We start from the raw sequence: 15,355 nt of genomic DNA on the forward strand, positions 1-15,355 counted from the left end.
TGATAACTTAAAATTGCTTTAATGATGTTGGTTAGGGATATATGTCAGCCAGCGCACTAGGAAAATTCCCCAGCTCTTGGAATAGTGCCATGAGATCTTTTATGCCCAACTAAGGGCACATAGGACCTCAATTTAAAATCTCATCCAATAGGTAGCTGTTCTGAGTACATCATTTTTTTTCCAGAAAATAGCCTGTCATTAAACGTTGCCAATTTGAGTGAGTTGCAGAGAAAAATGTAGTCATAATATGAATCACAGCCCATAACACTCAGGGACTGCCTTCACAACCTTTTGTGTTTTGCTTGACTGTGATACTTCTCCTTTTCAAGGAATTTTCACCATTTCACTTTTCTGTATTGTACAGAAGAATTGCACTTGCACTTCAGCCAAGTACTTTGAATCTGACGATTTACAGGTCTATGAGGGTGGTTCATCATCCCACTAAGACGCAAAGTTAATATTGGAAATTCAGTATGTAGAGGACTGAAGTTGGTACTGCAGTCCATAAATTCAAGGAAAGGTTTACCCTCTACCTTTCACATAGCAACAGAGTACTAGTACCTTAGTCTTCCTTAATACATGAATCTGTGGCTATCTGCTTCATTTATAGTCTGGGTCCTTGGATGGGCAGCTCCACAGTCATAATGTTTATGCAACTGCATTCTTTCAATGTGCATGTATATGTCATGAACCATTTGAAATTCTTTTCACTTTTAATATTGTGCAGTTTATAGCAAGTCAGATATGGTGCTAAGATAATGATGCAAAATATTCACAGAATACCATCAAGATGTCTTTGGCATAGCAAATGTTTTTATTGTTCACACATTCCCTCCAGGATGTTCAGAAGCAAGTTCGCTGTATCAAGTTCCTTTGTGTATAAAAAAAACTGTGGCTAATAACGAAAGACTGAAGTCACCAAAGCACTGCACTAATATCCATCAGTAAGGCTATTTATATGTAGATAAACACATTGCAACAAACTAGGCAGGATGTCTCTTGGTGACTTTGAGATCACTTACTTTGCATAACAAAGATGAAATGGGGCTGGTAGATTATTTAGTTACAAAGTGACTGCTTGACACGCCTGCAATCCATTTGTTCCAATACACTTTTAGTCAACACAGAATGGAGATCCAAGAAGCACAGAGTACTCAAATGACAAATAAATCTTTATGTACATAAAGTACTAAAATTGATGGCCACATATTTGCCTTCAGACAGTAGAATAGCTCTGTTATTGTATCTGTCATACTTAACCCTAAAAATATCTTCACCTCCACTCCCAGTAGGCAGTCAGCTATTCAGGAGTGCTACAGAATTTTGCAAAGGACAAACAACTGCACCGTAGATATCTGGAAAGGTCTGGATATACAGGGAGTTGTCTAATTTCTGTGACTTTAGGCATTTGGCTATGAAATTTGGGAATTGTAATAAAATTAGGGAAAATTTAGTACCTGTCACTGATTTATTCATCACTTAATGACTTGTTCCATGTAAATATGGTAATTCTTGTGACATCTGTTGACTAGGTCAACTGTAGCCCAAGGTGACACCATAATATCCATAATGAGGTGAGAACTGATGCTCATTATCAATACTTAAGATTGTGGGACTTCAAAATGCTGACCGTCTCCAACTAACCAGTTATGGGCTGGCCTAGCTCTCTGGTAGACCCCAAGACAACCATTTTGTGTTATGTGTGCAGGATAGCATGATTGGGTGGCATCAAAACAGTACTAGCTTTGAAGAAAAAGATCTGCTCCACACACTGAAGTGTTGATATGAAAGCAAGTTGCTATGATGAGGAAAATGAAAATTTAAACTAAACACTTACTGATGGCGATTGTTTTTTTTAAGTGCCGGATCCACCAAACGGAGTGTATCTCTAATGATGGCCACTTTTATTTCTTCATCCACAGGACTAGGGACATATTCAAACAATCCTGGAGAAATCTGTGAAATAAACAACACTTCAAAACTGCACTGCAGCAAAGACTTCTTAAATCTCATTACACCACAAATCTTTAATGTTTTGAGCTGTTTTTCTCACATCACATCTTCTCACATTTAAAAAAAATTCAGATAAGCAACAGCTCTCGTGCAATCTGTGGAGTAGAAACATTTCAAAATTAACACTTCAATCAACGTTCTTTAATCTCTATGCAGTGGAATACAAAATAAACAGAGTATATAGAACTAGATTAAGACAGAGCCAGTCTAAGCACAGGCCTAGATACCACATGAATGAGGGCACCAAATCAGCTAGTGCAAGTCCCAATCTTGGAGATTTCAATGCAAAACACCTTAAAGTTTGAAATCATCAAATGATGCTTTTGTTTAAAAAAAAACAGGCTGGGGGACAAAAAAAAACTAATAGTCTCAGTCACATGTTCTTTCCCCTCCCTCCTCCTCTATATTTCAATCTTGCCTGATAGATGTTCTTCCTAGCTGGGTCTGGAATTTTACAAATTTCACAAATTCTGGGATATATTTATATTGTCTACTAGTATCATTCATTCCCTATTCGTGCAGTCCCCTTTCTCAATCAACCCTGTGCCATTTGATTATTACATTGCTTATTGCTGATGGTTTATTAATTCTCAATCTATGATATGCCTAAGCATTTTTTTCTTTGAAGCTGGCATAGAATATTTATGTTGATGCTTTCAGATGTGCCTTGGAGAGGCTTAATTTGCAAAAAAGGGCACGGAGAGCGACTATCCTATCCTGTATTCTATCCTCTATTCAGTTCATGGAACGAGCCTATTCAAGAAAATCAAGTGTGACATCACAGGCAAGCAGGTAGGTGACTGGTTGAGGAAGAAGCTACTTGTTTGGTGAGTATCTGGTAAGTGGTTAAGGTCCATTCAAATCCTAATGTTTAAAATAGTAAAGGAACTAGTAGTAAGCTTAATAAAGGATATTAAAAAAGGAAAATAAAATAATTAAGCAGTTAATAAAAACACATTAAGGATGGTAGGACAGGTGATGTGTCACAGCTGCAGCATGTGGGAGCTCCTTGATGCCAGTGTGATCCAGGGCAAACACGTCTGCAGTAAGTGTTTGCGGCTTGAAGAGCTTCGGGTCAGTCATTGAACTGGAGGCCGAGCTGCAGACACTGCGACACATCAGGGAGGGGGAAAGTTACCTGGACACTTTTTACCAGGAGGCGGTCACACCCCTTAGGATAGGGTCTTCTGATTTGGTCAGTGGTCTGGGACAGGAGAGTGTGGCTGCAGCTGAGCAAGGTAAGGGGCCCCAAGGGCAGGAGTGCAGAAGTCTCAGCCTTTGCGACTGTCCAACAGTTTGAGGTTCTTTCAGCTTGTTTGGATGAGAGTTGGGGCTGCAGGGTGCATGAGCAACCTGACAATGCACTATGGTACAGGAAGGCTTTCAAGGGGAGGGAGAAAAAAAGGAATGTAGTGGTAGTAGGAGACAGCATAGTTGGGGGATTGACACTGTTCTCTACAGCAAAGAGCGAATCCAGACGGCTGTGATGCCTGCCCAGTGCCAGGGTTCGGGACATCTGCTCAGGGCTGGAGAGGAACTCACAGTGGGAAGGGGAGGATCCAGTCATCGTGGCCCATGTAGGTACCAACGACATAGGCAGGAAAAGGAAAGAAATTCTGCATAGTCAGTATGAGGAACTAGGCACCAAATGAAGAAGCCGAACCTCAAAAGGTAATAATCTCTGGATTATTACCTGAGCCAGGTGCAAATTGGCATAGGGCAAATAAGATTAGAGAAATGAATGCATGGCTCAAAGACTGGTGTGGCAGAAGTGGGTTCCGGTTCATGGGGCACTGGCACCAGTACTGGGGAAAGTGGTGGCTGTACTGTTGGGACAATTTACACCTGAACCATGCTGGGGCCAGTGTTCTAACAAGCCGCATAACTAGGGAAGTAGAGAGGGTTTTCAACTGAATAGTCAGGGAGGATATTGTAAATCAAGGAATAGAGACAAGGCAAGAGAGAAAGGTATTAATATGGGAAATGATAGACTGTGACAGGAAGGGACAATGCATACAAATCTAAGAGTAAATCAACAGATAAGGCTAGAGGTTACAAAAATAATGAAGGATAAAACTAAAGGCTCTGTATCTGAATGTACGTAGCATTCGAAACAAAAACAGATGAACTTAGAGTGCAAATAGAAATAGATAAGTATGATCTGATAGCCATCAAAGAGACATGGCTGCAGGATGACCGACTGTACCCTTCAATATTCAGGTCCCATCGGCATTTAGGAAAGACAGGAAGCTAGGAAAAGGTAGAGAGGTGGCTCTGTTAATTAATGATGGTATTAGCACAATAGAGACGGATGACCTACGTTCAGGAAACCAGGATATAGAAGCAGTTGGATAGAGATGAGAAATCACAAAGGCAAGAAGTCACTTGTGGGAGTGGTGTACAGGCCACCTAACATTAACCATGCTGTAGGACGGGGTATAAAGGAAGAAATAATGGCAGCTTCTTAGAAAGGTACGGTGATAAATATGAGGGATTTTAACCTACATATAGACTGGAAAAATCAGATTGGCAGAGGCAGCCTAGATGAAGAGTACATAGAATGTTTTCGGAATAATTTCTTGGAACAGTATGTTCTGGAGCCAGAGATCAGGCTATACTAGACCTGGTATTGTGCAACGAGATAGGAATAGTTAATGACCTCATAGTTAAGACACCCCTAGGTAGCAGCGATCATATGATTGAATTTTACATTCAGTTTGAGGGAGTGAAGAGTGGGTCCAAGACTAGTATTTTAAACTTAAATAAGGGCAATTATGAGGGCATGAAAGCAGAGCTAGCTAAAGTGGACTGGCAAATTAGGTTAAGGGACAGGTCAACAGAGATGCAGAGGCAGACATTTAAGGGGATATTTCAGAATACACGGAATAGATACATTTCAAAGAGAAAGAAAAATTCCAAGGGTGGGACCAGCTCTCCATGGTTAACTAAAACAGTTAAAGACAGTAACAAACTCAAAGCAAAAGCCGATAATTGCGCAAAGATGGGTGGCAGGTCAGAAGACTGGACAAAATATAAAAGACAGCAAAGAATGACTAAAATATTGATAAGGAAGGTAAAATTAGAGTATGAGAAAGCTGGCTAGAAATATAAAGACAGATAGTAAGAGTTTCCACAGATATTTATTTAAAAAAGTTAACAGTGAGTGTTGGTCCTATAGAAAAAAAGTGAGTCTGGGGAATTAATAATGGATAATGAGGAGATTGCAGATGAATTGAACAGGTACTTTGCATCAGTCTTCACTATAGAGGATACAAGTAACATCCCAGAATTAGCTGTAAGTCAGGAAATGGAAGGGAGGGAGGAACTCAAGAAAATTATAATCACCAGGAAGTGGTACTGAGCAAATTGTTGGAGCTACGGGCTGACAAGTCCCCGGGCCCTGATGGTCTTCAGCCTAGGGTGTTAAAAAGTGGCTTGCGAGATAGTTGATGCGTTAAATTTAACTTTCCAAAATTCCCCAGATTCAGGGAAGGTTCCTTTAGATTAGAAAATAGCGAATGTAACTCCTTTATTCAAAAAGGGAGGGAGACAGAAAGCAAGAAACGACAGGCCAGTTAACTTAACATCCGTCTTAGAGAAAATATAAGAAGCGATTATTAAAGACGTTATAGCAGGGCACTTAGAAAAATTCAAGGTAATTAGGCAGAGTCAACATGGTTTGGTGAAAGGGAAATCATGTTTAACCAATTTATTGGAGTTCTTTGAGGGAGTTACATGTGCTGTGGATGAAGGGGAACTGGTGGATGTATTGTACTTGGATTTCCAGAAGGCATTTGATAAGGTGCCACATCAAAGGTTATTGCAAAAAAAAAGCTCATGGTGTAGGGTGCAACATATTGGCATGGATAGAAGATTGGCTAGCTGACAGGAAACAGAGAGTAGGCATAAATAGGTCATTTTCTGGTTGGCAAGATGCAACAGTGGTGTGCCACAGGGATCTGTGCTGAGGCCTCAACTTTTTACAATTTATATAAATGACTTAGATGAAGGGACCGAAGGTATGGTTGCTAAATTTGCTGATGACAAAGATAGGTAGGAAAGTAAGTTGTGAAGAGGACATGAGGAGGCCACAAAAGGATATAGATGATTGGTTAATGGAGTAGGCAAAGACTTGGCAAATGGAGTATAATGTGGAAAAATATGAAATTGTCCATTTTGGCAGGAAGAATAAAAAAAGCATATTATCTAAATGGTGAGAGATCGCACAGCTCTTAGGTGCAGAGGGATCTGGGTGCCCGAGTGCATGAATCGCAAAAGGTTAGTATACAAGTACGGCATGTAATTAGGAAAGCTAATAGAATGTTATTGTTTGTGAGGGAATTGAATACAAAAGTAGGGAGGTTATGCTTCAGCTATACATGGCATTGGTGGGACCACATCTAGAGTACTGTGTACAATATTGGTCTACTTATTTAAGTAAGGATGTAAATGCATTGGAGGCAGTACAGAAAAGGTTTTCTAGACTAATATCTGGAATTTAGAAGATTAAGAGGCGACTTGATTGAAGCATACAAGATCCTGAGGGGTCTTGACAGGGTGGATGTGGAAAGGATGTTTCCCTTTTGGGAGAATTTAGAACTAGGGGTCACTGTTTAAAAATAAAGGGTCACCCATTTAACACAGATGAGGAGAAATATTTTCTTTGAGGGTTGTGAGTATTTGGAACTCTGCTTCCACTGTCTTTTGAGGAAGAGAGTATTTGAATATTTTTAAGGGAGAGGTAGATAGATTCTTGATAAGCAAGGGGGTGAAAGGTTATTAGGGCTAGGTGGCAACGTGGAGTAATCAATTCAGCCATGAACTTACTGAATGGCGGAACAGGCACGAAGGGCCTACTCCTGCTCATAATTTGTATGTTATGTATGTTACACAAGTAGGGTGGAGTGTAGGGGCTGGGTGATGGGTATCAGCTTCAAGCTATGCTTAGGTCAAATAAATCAATAAACCAGACCTAAAAGATATAAATATTTCTATTATTTTTCAGATATTTTCTACAGTCTCATTCCTCCCAGCCAAATTAAAATCAGACAGAATTGTCAAAAGAACTCATCTGAGACCCCATCAAAAGACGCAATTTGCAATCTCTCACCATCAAATTAGATATGCCACATTTCCAAGGTGGGATAAAACTTTAATTTTAAGCCTAGAAAATATTGCTCAATCCTAGTCAACAGAATCAAAAACAAATCGCTGATGGTATTTTGTCAATCATTAGATAGAATGCATGCACACGGTTACATCACATTCATTTGATTAAACTAGTTCATAGACAAGAATGTTGGAGAGCAGCAAATAGCACCCTTGATCCTGCAACCCTTCTATATTGTTCACATATGAACCAGATAAAGCAAAGCAGGCAGAAGAGCTCTGTGAAAGGAACAGGTAACTCATCTTAACACTGATGTTTAATAATAACATGCCACACTTCATATGATGCTGGCTGTTATTCCATACTTTTAAACAGTTCTGTAAAATCAGCAGTTTCACATGGTAGCTCAGCAGATCCCCATTGCAACAGGCAAGGGTTAAAACTGAATATTTTTATGTGCCCAGTACTGGGGAGTTAACCATGTGGACATTTAAATAAATATTCTTTGATTCCACTTACAACTGCAGAATTATGTGGCACATTTTAATAATGGTGAATATTAGTGAGAACCACAGAACAAATCATCAATCAATATTTCTTTGAGTTGGTTACGGGCAGGTGGGAAATGGGGTGGCTGGTTTCCACTTCTCACCTCCCAATTGACCGCAGATGGTGTTTTTGTTAAACTAGTGTTTCAGCCCCTGTGCTTTGTCAAACAAAGTGACAGGTTTTCTTGTAGGTTTGAAACAGAAGATTAAATATTTATTGAACAATAAATCACCCAAAATGACATCACCCACACACACACACACACAAGAAAAGGTAGAAAGGTAAAGGTAAGAGGCATTAAGAGTTCAAAGTATAAAGATCTGCTGTTTTCAGGAAAAATCTGTGGAATCCTCTTGGAAGGTAAGTTTTTATAGTTGCAGAGCGGTTTGCTGGTTGTCTTGCACTTTCTTGGATGAAACCTTCCGACAGTCAACATTTCAGTTTGAAGACAGTGCTCGAGTTTTAGTTCAATTTTTGCAGGTGGAGAAGTTGTTTAAAAGTCACTCTCATGTCTCTGCTGCAGTTGGTTGCAAACTCATCTCAATAGGGTTCAACTGTCTTAGCTGGAATTGATCACTCTCTCCTCAGCCTTGTGCTGGAATTGAAGACGGCTTTTAACGTTCTCTCTGTGGTTTGCGATTTCTGGCTGATGCCCTGAATGTTCTACAAAAAGGTTGCCTTTAAAAGGCAAAACTCAGTAAGTGTTAGTTCTGCCCATGTGGCTTGGGTTTCGATTCCTCAGGGGCTATACAATAGCTTCTGATTGCAGCCCATTTTGATAAGATGAGGTATTTTCACACTTTATTGTAGCTGGAGACAAGGCGTCTGTGAGTACCTTTGTTTTAGCTCACATCCATGTATGATGAGCTGTTTACAATTTCAATGCAGATGGATTTAACGAGCTTCAGTTCTAGCAGACATGTGTATTTCAGTGCAGAAGGTGGTAGATGTCATGTGACTTTGTCCTCCATCTTGAAGGTGTGTTTACCAGTCTTTTAAATTGTTTATTTTATGTAACTCTCCTATTTATTATTGTATTGCCGCTGCTGCGCTTCCCATGAGCGTGACAGTTACATTCAACAAATAGAGAAATATTTTTTAAAAAATACTTGCATTTGCTTTATACAACCACCAGATATCTCAAAGCACTTATAGGCAAAGACATTTTGAACTGTAGTCACTGTTGTAACATGGGATTTATTACAAAACAAATTATTCATTACCTGTTTATGCCATACATTTAAAGAATTTTGTAAACTATGCATGTCTAAACCTTAATTTTAATTCACATGCAATATTGCTTCATGATTATGCAGCACACATTAGAGCAGAGTTACCTCTACCTTGTGCAGAGATTATCCAAGCACAAGAAAACCAGAAAAAGAGCAGAGGCCCCTGACAATGCCTTTTGCACTGTCCAAGGATTTCTGGGGGTGCACCAAAAAGGGAAGAGTTTTTCTGCCTGAAACAAGCAGAGAGATAATTTAAACTTAACGAGGCTAGATTGACACCAGATTCCCGATTTTCCTGGGTCCTATTCACAGAGGCACCCACTAATAATGCACTTTACTCTTTACACCCAATCCTCTCAAATTGGAGGCAAACATTTGCGGTCAGTCAGATATTAAAATCTGTCTTTTCATAGGGCAAGCAAGAAGACTCAGTATTGAAGGCCTTCTGGTTGTTTTTGAATAGTTGCTAGAAGGCCACAGACTGAACAGTTATGTCTACTCTCAAGTTTGCAGCAGTGGTTGACTTCCCTTTCCTGCTTCTGGGCACAGGCACATCAAGCCGCACTCTCTGCCTTGGGATTGTTGGGGCCCAGGGTAATGACCTGAACACAGAAACACAGATGAGTTCAGGCCAGATCACATGAACACACTTTAGGTGCACTCTAACTCCTTGCACCCAGGCTGGGGAGGAGGGAAATTGCCTCTATTGTGTCACGTTAGCTGTTGCTGCTCTGCAGTGGTGACTGATCTATTTACAGATGGATAAAACACTAAATATACAGGGTACAAAAGCAAAATATTGCAGATTCTGGAAATTTGAAATAACTGAAAAATCTGGAAATACTAAGATCAGGCAGCATCTATGAAGAAACAAAGTTAAGGTTTCAGGTTGATGAGCTATGCCAGAACTGTGCAGGATAGCCTGGTGAGACAGCACATTGATATACAAACAGCAACACTGAAAGATTGGTACTAATTAAGTGCCCATCATTTCAAGTATAAGTCACACATATAAAATTTTGTAAACTAGGTATTTTTAAAACTTCAATTTTCCATATGCAACAGTAATTCATGATCATACAAAACTCTAATGCTCATTATAGTAAAAACCTTCCTCTACTTTCCACTCCAGGAATTATTAACCAGGCACGAAGCAGAAGGAAAAGCAGCAGGGATCCGTGACACTTGCCGCGGGAGAGAAGCAGCAAGGTGAAAGATAGTTTGGCAACCCAAACCACAAGACAAACAAGAGTAACACCATTTATGATTAGAATTGCGTGTGAATGAAATGCCTCCTACTGTTACATTGTTGATTCTTTTGTACTCACTCCTATTTTCAGTAAAATTGACAGAAGGCATTTCTAGCCGTATGTTATGGCCAATGCAAAGTTCTGCCCACTATGTTACACTGTATTAAATACAGGTGATGGTACAGTATAGATCGAAAACTAACAAAACAAGATAAACAGAACTTGTTGGTATAAAGTGGAAAAAAATTAACGTAACACTAGAATCAGCATGCAATGGGAGAACTTGCAAATTGATAAACCAGCTTGTATTTAGAATTATTAGAACATTACAGGGCGTTCCACGCCACTACTACTCTCTGAGTAAAGAAACTACCTCTGACATCTGTCCTATATCTATCACCCCTCAACTTAAAGCTATGTCCCCTCGTGTTTGCCATCACCATCCGAGGAAAAAGACTCTCACTATCCACCCTATCCAACCCTCTGATTATCTTATATGTCTCTATTAAGTCACCTCTCCAACGAAAACAACCTCAAGTCCCTCAGCCTTTCCTCGCAAGACCTTCCCTCCATACCAGGCAACATCCTAGTAAATCTCCTCTGCACCCTTTCCATAGCTTCCACATCCTTCCTATAATGCGGTGACCAGAACTGCACGCAATACTCCAGGTGCGGTCTCACCAGAGTTTTGTACATTATTTTTGCATATATTAAAAGCAACAGATAATGAAAGTCAGCATTTACTTTTGAGTGTATGAGAGTTTTGTTCAGCTTTCATGCTGACATTAGCATTCATTAAATTAGATTTATAACCCGTCAACACCTTGATATATTAATGTTGTGGCTTTTCCTCTGCTTTGATTCTTAAATAGTTACATTTCTGAAGTGCAATCTGTTCCGTACATTGCTGCGATGCACTAAATTAACATTTTTGAAACATATTTGTATGAGTATACACAATTATACTGTTCAACAAAACAAGTACATTTTTAAATTGCATCCTGTTGGAGCAAAATATATTGTACCATAGAGTGATGGGACATTGGTCTCTGCCAACACCTTTCCACCGCTCACCACCCCCCCAGACATTAAGTTTCTGAGTTCAGCAGTGCTGTTGAAAAGCAGGCACTTCTCAGGGTGGACATCATTCTTGGGTAGTTTTTATACATCTGCCAATTTCAGTATGGTAATGGCAGATGTCTGGGAGCAGGTCACTTATCCAGCTTCCTGTCTGGAAAAGGATTACATTGCAAGGTGATCAAGACTATCAAGGGGTTAAATGTCTAAGAAAAAAAAAAACACAAACAAAACTTAACAAAATACTATGATCTTTAAATGTTACTATACTACATTTACAGCATAGTCATAGCTTTAGAGAACTAAAATTAAATGACTCATAGTGATCTTAAATGTTTTAGATCACTATTTGGGTCATATTCTGGATAAAACTTTGGCGCGACAACATATTTTTTTGAAGATAACAAATCATATTAGAGAGTGCACTCGAAACCTCAGGGCCATAAACAATTGAATTGCTGTAGTAATCTGATATACATAGGAACATTCAATTTACAGGAATATAAACTCTTCCCAAAAATCATTTCTATTGACAAATAGGGAGTGAGCCAACTCCACCTTCAAACAAAAAGAAAAACATACTTGCATTTATATAGCACCCTTCACCACCACCAGATGTCTCAAAGTGCTTTACAGCCAATTAGGTACTTTTGAAGTGTAGTTACTGCCGTGATGTAGGAAACACAGCAGCCAATTGGTGCACAGCAAGCTCCCACAAACAGCAACGTGAAAATGACCAGATAATCTATTTTTGTGATATTGGCTGAGATATAAATATTGGCCAGGACAGCAAGGATAACTCTCCCATTGTTCTTTGAAATAGTGCCATAGAATCTTATACATTCATCCAATCTCGAAAAGATGACATTATCGACAGTGCAGTACGTTGTGTATTACGTTGGTGTTTCAGCCTTGATTTTTGTCCTCCCTCAGTACTGTGCTCCTGTGGGACACAGGAGATGATGTGTAGCACAAAAATCATCACACTATACAAAACAAAAGGTGACAAAGGAGACTGCAAAAACTACTGGGGCATCTCACTCCTTAACATCATGGGGAAGGCCTTTGCTAGGGTCATACCTAAAAGACTCCATCTGTAGATTGAGTGTACCTGGAAGCACAGTGCAGTTTCTGTGTCAGCAGATCTACTGTGGACATGATCTTCTCCATAAGCCAGCTACAAAAAAAATCATAGGGAACAGAGTATACCCCTTTACCTTACTTTTGTAGATCTCACTAGTACATTCGACACACTCAGCAGGCAAGATTTTGGGAAATAAAAGCAAAATACTGCACATGCTGGAAATCTGAAATAAAAACAAAAAATGCTGGAAATACTCAACAGGTCTGGCAGCATCTGTGGAGAGAGAGAAGCAGAGTTAACGTTTCAGGTCAGTGACTTTTCTTCAGAACTCAGCCCCCGCTGTGTTGGGCATCTTTTTCTCCACTCTGCTGATCTTTGCCTTCCCTGCAGATATGGAAGGAGTCTACTTGCAAACTAAGTCAGATGGCAAGCTCGACAATTTATCAGGGCTGAAAGCAAAAGGCAAAAACCACATCACATCCTTATCAGAGAGCTCCTCTACGCTGATGCTGTGCTCGTCGCTCACATGGAAACTCAGTTACAAAGACTCATGGACTGTCTCTCCCATGCCTGTAACTGGTTCTCCTTGACTATAAGCATCAAGGAAACTGTAGTCTGGGACAAGGTGTTGCATCTCAGCTCCTGATCATACTAACCACCACCCCACTGGATGCAGATGGCAAATTCTGCTACCTTAGGTCCATGGTGACAGACGATCTGTCCTTTGATGCAGAGCTCAAGACACGCATAGGAAAAGCAGCCAACACCTTTGGCTGACTCGCGAAACGGGCATGGGATTACACCAAGCTGTTTACAAGCCCTGTGCTCTCAGCACCTTGTTTCACAGCCGCACAGCATGAGCAACTTACAGCTACCAAGAAGCATAATTTCCATCTTCGCTGTCTGTGGCACATTATGGGTAATATCCTGGCAGGACAAAATCATAACTGCAGCAGTCCTCTCAAAGGCAGAGTTCCCAAGTATGTTGACACTAATCAAATAGATGTGGCTTTGGTGGATCAGACATGTCTACAGATTGGAAGATGGCTGCATATCCAAGGACCTTCTGTATGGTTAGGTAGCTGGGGCCAGACGACCAGTGGGGCACCCAAAGCTCTGCTTCAAGGATGCTTGCAAGCTCGCCATGAAGGCCCCAAATGTCAACTATTGCACTTGGGAGTCACGAGCTGGCGAAAGAGGGAAATGGCGACACATCCTGTGGACTGGTGTGTACTTCCACGCTGACCAGTGGGTACAGCAACTTAGCAACAGGCGCCAATGTCGAAAAAACAATTCAGAGCATCATTTAGCATCTTTACTTGCGACACTTGCAGCAGAACATATTTCTCATGGATTGGCCTTCACAGCCATCAGCAAAGGTGCACCAAGAGAAGACAGCCCAACTAAGTGGATTGTTTGTTGCGTGTCCTTTCGTATATGGAAAGATGTCAACAGTACTGCACATGAATGTCAGTCTTGATTTTTGTGCTCAAGTCCTGAAGTGAGACTTGGAGACAAGAGTTTTTTTTTGTTCATTCATGGGATGTGAGTGTTGCTGGCTAGGACAGCATTTATTGCCCATCCCAAATTGCCCTCGAGAAGGTGGTGGTGCAGTCTATGTGGGGTAGGTACATCCACAGTGCTGTTAGAAAGGGAGTTCCAGGATTTTGACCCAGCGACAGTGAACAAACTGTGATATAGTTCCAACTCAGGATGGTGTGGTTGGAAGGGGAACATGCAGGTGGTGGTGTTTCCATGCATCTGCTGCCCTTGTCCTTCTAGGTAGTAGTGGTCACAGGTTTGGTAGGTGCTGTCTAAGGAGCTTTGGTGCATTGCATCTTGTAGATGGTAAATAATGCTGCCACTGTGCGTCGGTGGTGGAAGGAGTGCCAATCAAGCAGGCTGCTTAGTTCTGGATGGTGTCGAGCTTATTGAGTGTTGTTGGAGCTGCATCCATCCAGGCAAGTGGAGAGTATTCCATCACACTCCTGACTTGTGCCTTGTAGTTGGTGGACAGGCTTTGAGGAGTCAGGAGGTGAGTTACTCGCAGCAGGATTCCCAGTTTTTGACCTGCTCTTGTAGCCACAGTATTTATATGGCTACTCCAGTTCAATTTCTGGTCAATGGTAACCCCCAAATTGTCGATAGTGGGGGATTCAGCGATTGTAATGCCATTGAACATCAAGGGGAGATGGTTAGATCTCTCCTGTTTGAGATAGTCATTGCCTGGCACTTGTGCGGTGTGAATGCTACTTGCCACTTATCAGCCCAAGCCTAGATAGTGTCCAGGTCTTGCTGCATTTCTACATGGACTGCTTCACTATCTGAGGAACTGCAAATGGCACTGAACATCACGCAAACAGCGAACATCCCCACTTCTGACCTTATGATTGAAGGAAGGTCGTTGATGAAGCAGCTGAAAATGGTGGTGCCTAGGACATGATCCTGAGGAACTCTTGCAGTGATGTCCTGGGACTGAGATGATTGACCTTCAACAACCACCATCTTAGTTTGTGCTAGGTATGACTCTTACCAGCGGAGAGATTTCCCCGATTCCCATTGATTCCAGTTCTGTTAGGGCTCCTTGATGCCATACTCAGTCAAATTCTGCCTTGATGTCAAGGGCAGTCATTCTCACTTCACCCCTGGAGTTCAGCTCTTTTGTCCATATTTGAACCAAGGTTGTAATGAGGTCAGGAGCCGAGTGGCCCTGGCGGAACACAAACTGAGCAGGTTATTGCTAAGCAAGACCCGCTTGATAGCGCTGTCGACGACACCTTCCATCACTTCACTGATGATGGAGAATAGACTGATGGGGCGGTAATTGGCTGGGTGGATTTGTCCTGCTTTGTGTGTACAGGACATACTTGGGCAATTTTCCACATTACAGGGTAGATGCCAGTCATGTAGCTGTACCGGAACAGCTTGGCTAGGGGTGCGGGAAGTTCTGGAGCACAGGTCTTCAGTGCTATTGCCAGAATGTCGTCAGGGCCCATAGCCTTTGCAGTATCCAGTGCCTTCAGGCGTTTCTTGATATCAC

The 15,355-nt window shown here is 41.1% G+C and overlaps 1 protein-coding gene across 7 annotated transcripts in view; it reads right to left on the minus strand.

The window, feature by feature from the left end:
- Positions 1 to 15,355, minus strand: part of ttll11 (tubulin tyrosine ligase-like family, member 11) — a 209,861-nt gene that overhangs the window by 112,569 nt on the left and 81,937 nt on the right. For 6 of the 7 annotated variants that reach the window (XM_068012400.1, XM_068012404.1, XM_068012399.1 and 3 more), the window contains one exon: positions 1,838 to 1,956. The exons of the other annotated variant lie outside the window; for it this stretch is intronic. In XM_068012400.1, the coding sequence (XP_067868501.1) occupies positions 1,838 to 1,956 (119 nt within the window). The remainder of the gene's footprint in view (positions 1 to 1,837; positions 1,957 to 15,355) is intronic. 7 annotated transcript variants of the gene reach the window in all.

Source organism: Heterodontus francisci, chromosome 32 (assembly GCF_036365525.1).
Source record: "Heterodontus francisci isolate sHetFra1 chromosome 32, sHetFra1.hap1, whole genome shotgun sequence".
NCBI classification, from domain to species: Eukaryota; Metazoa; Chordata; class Chondrichthyes; order Heterodontiformes; family Heterodontidae; genus Heterodontus; species Heterodontus francisci.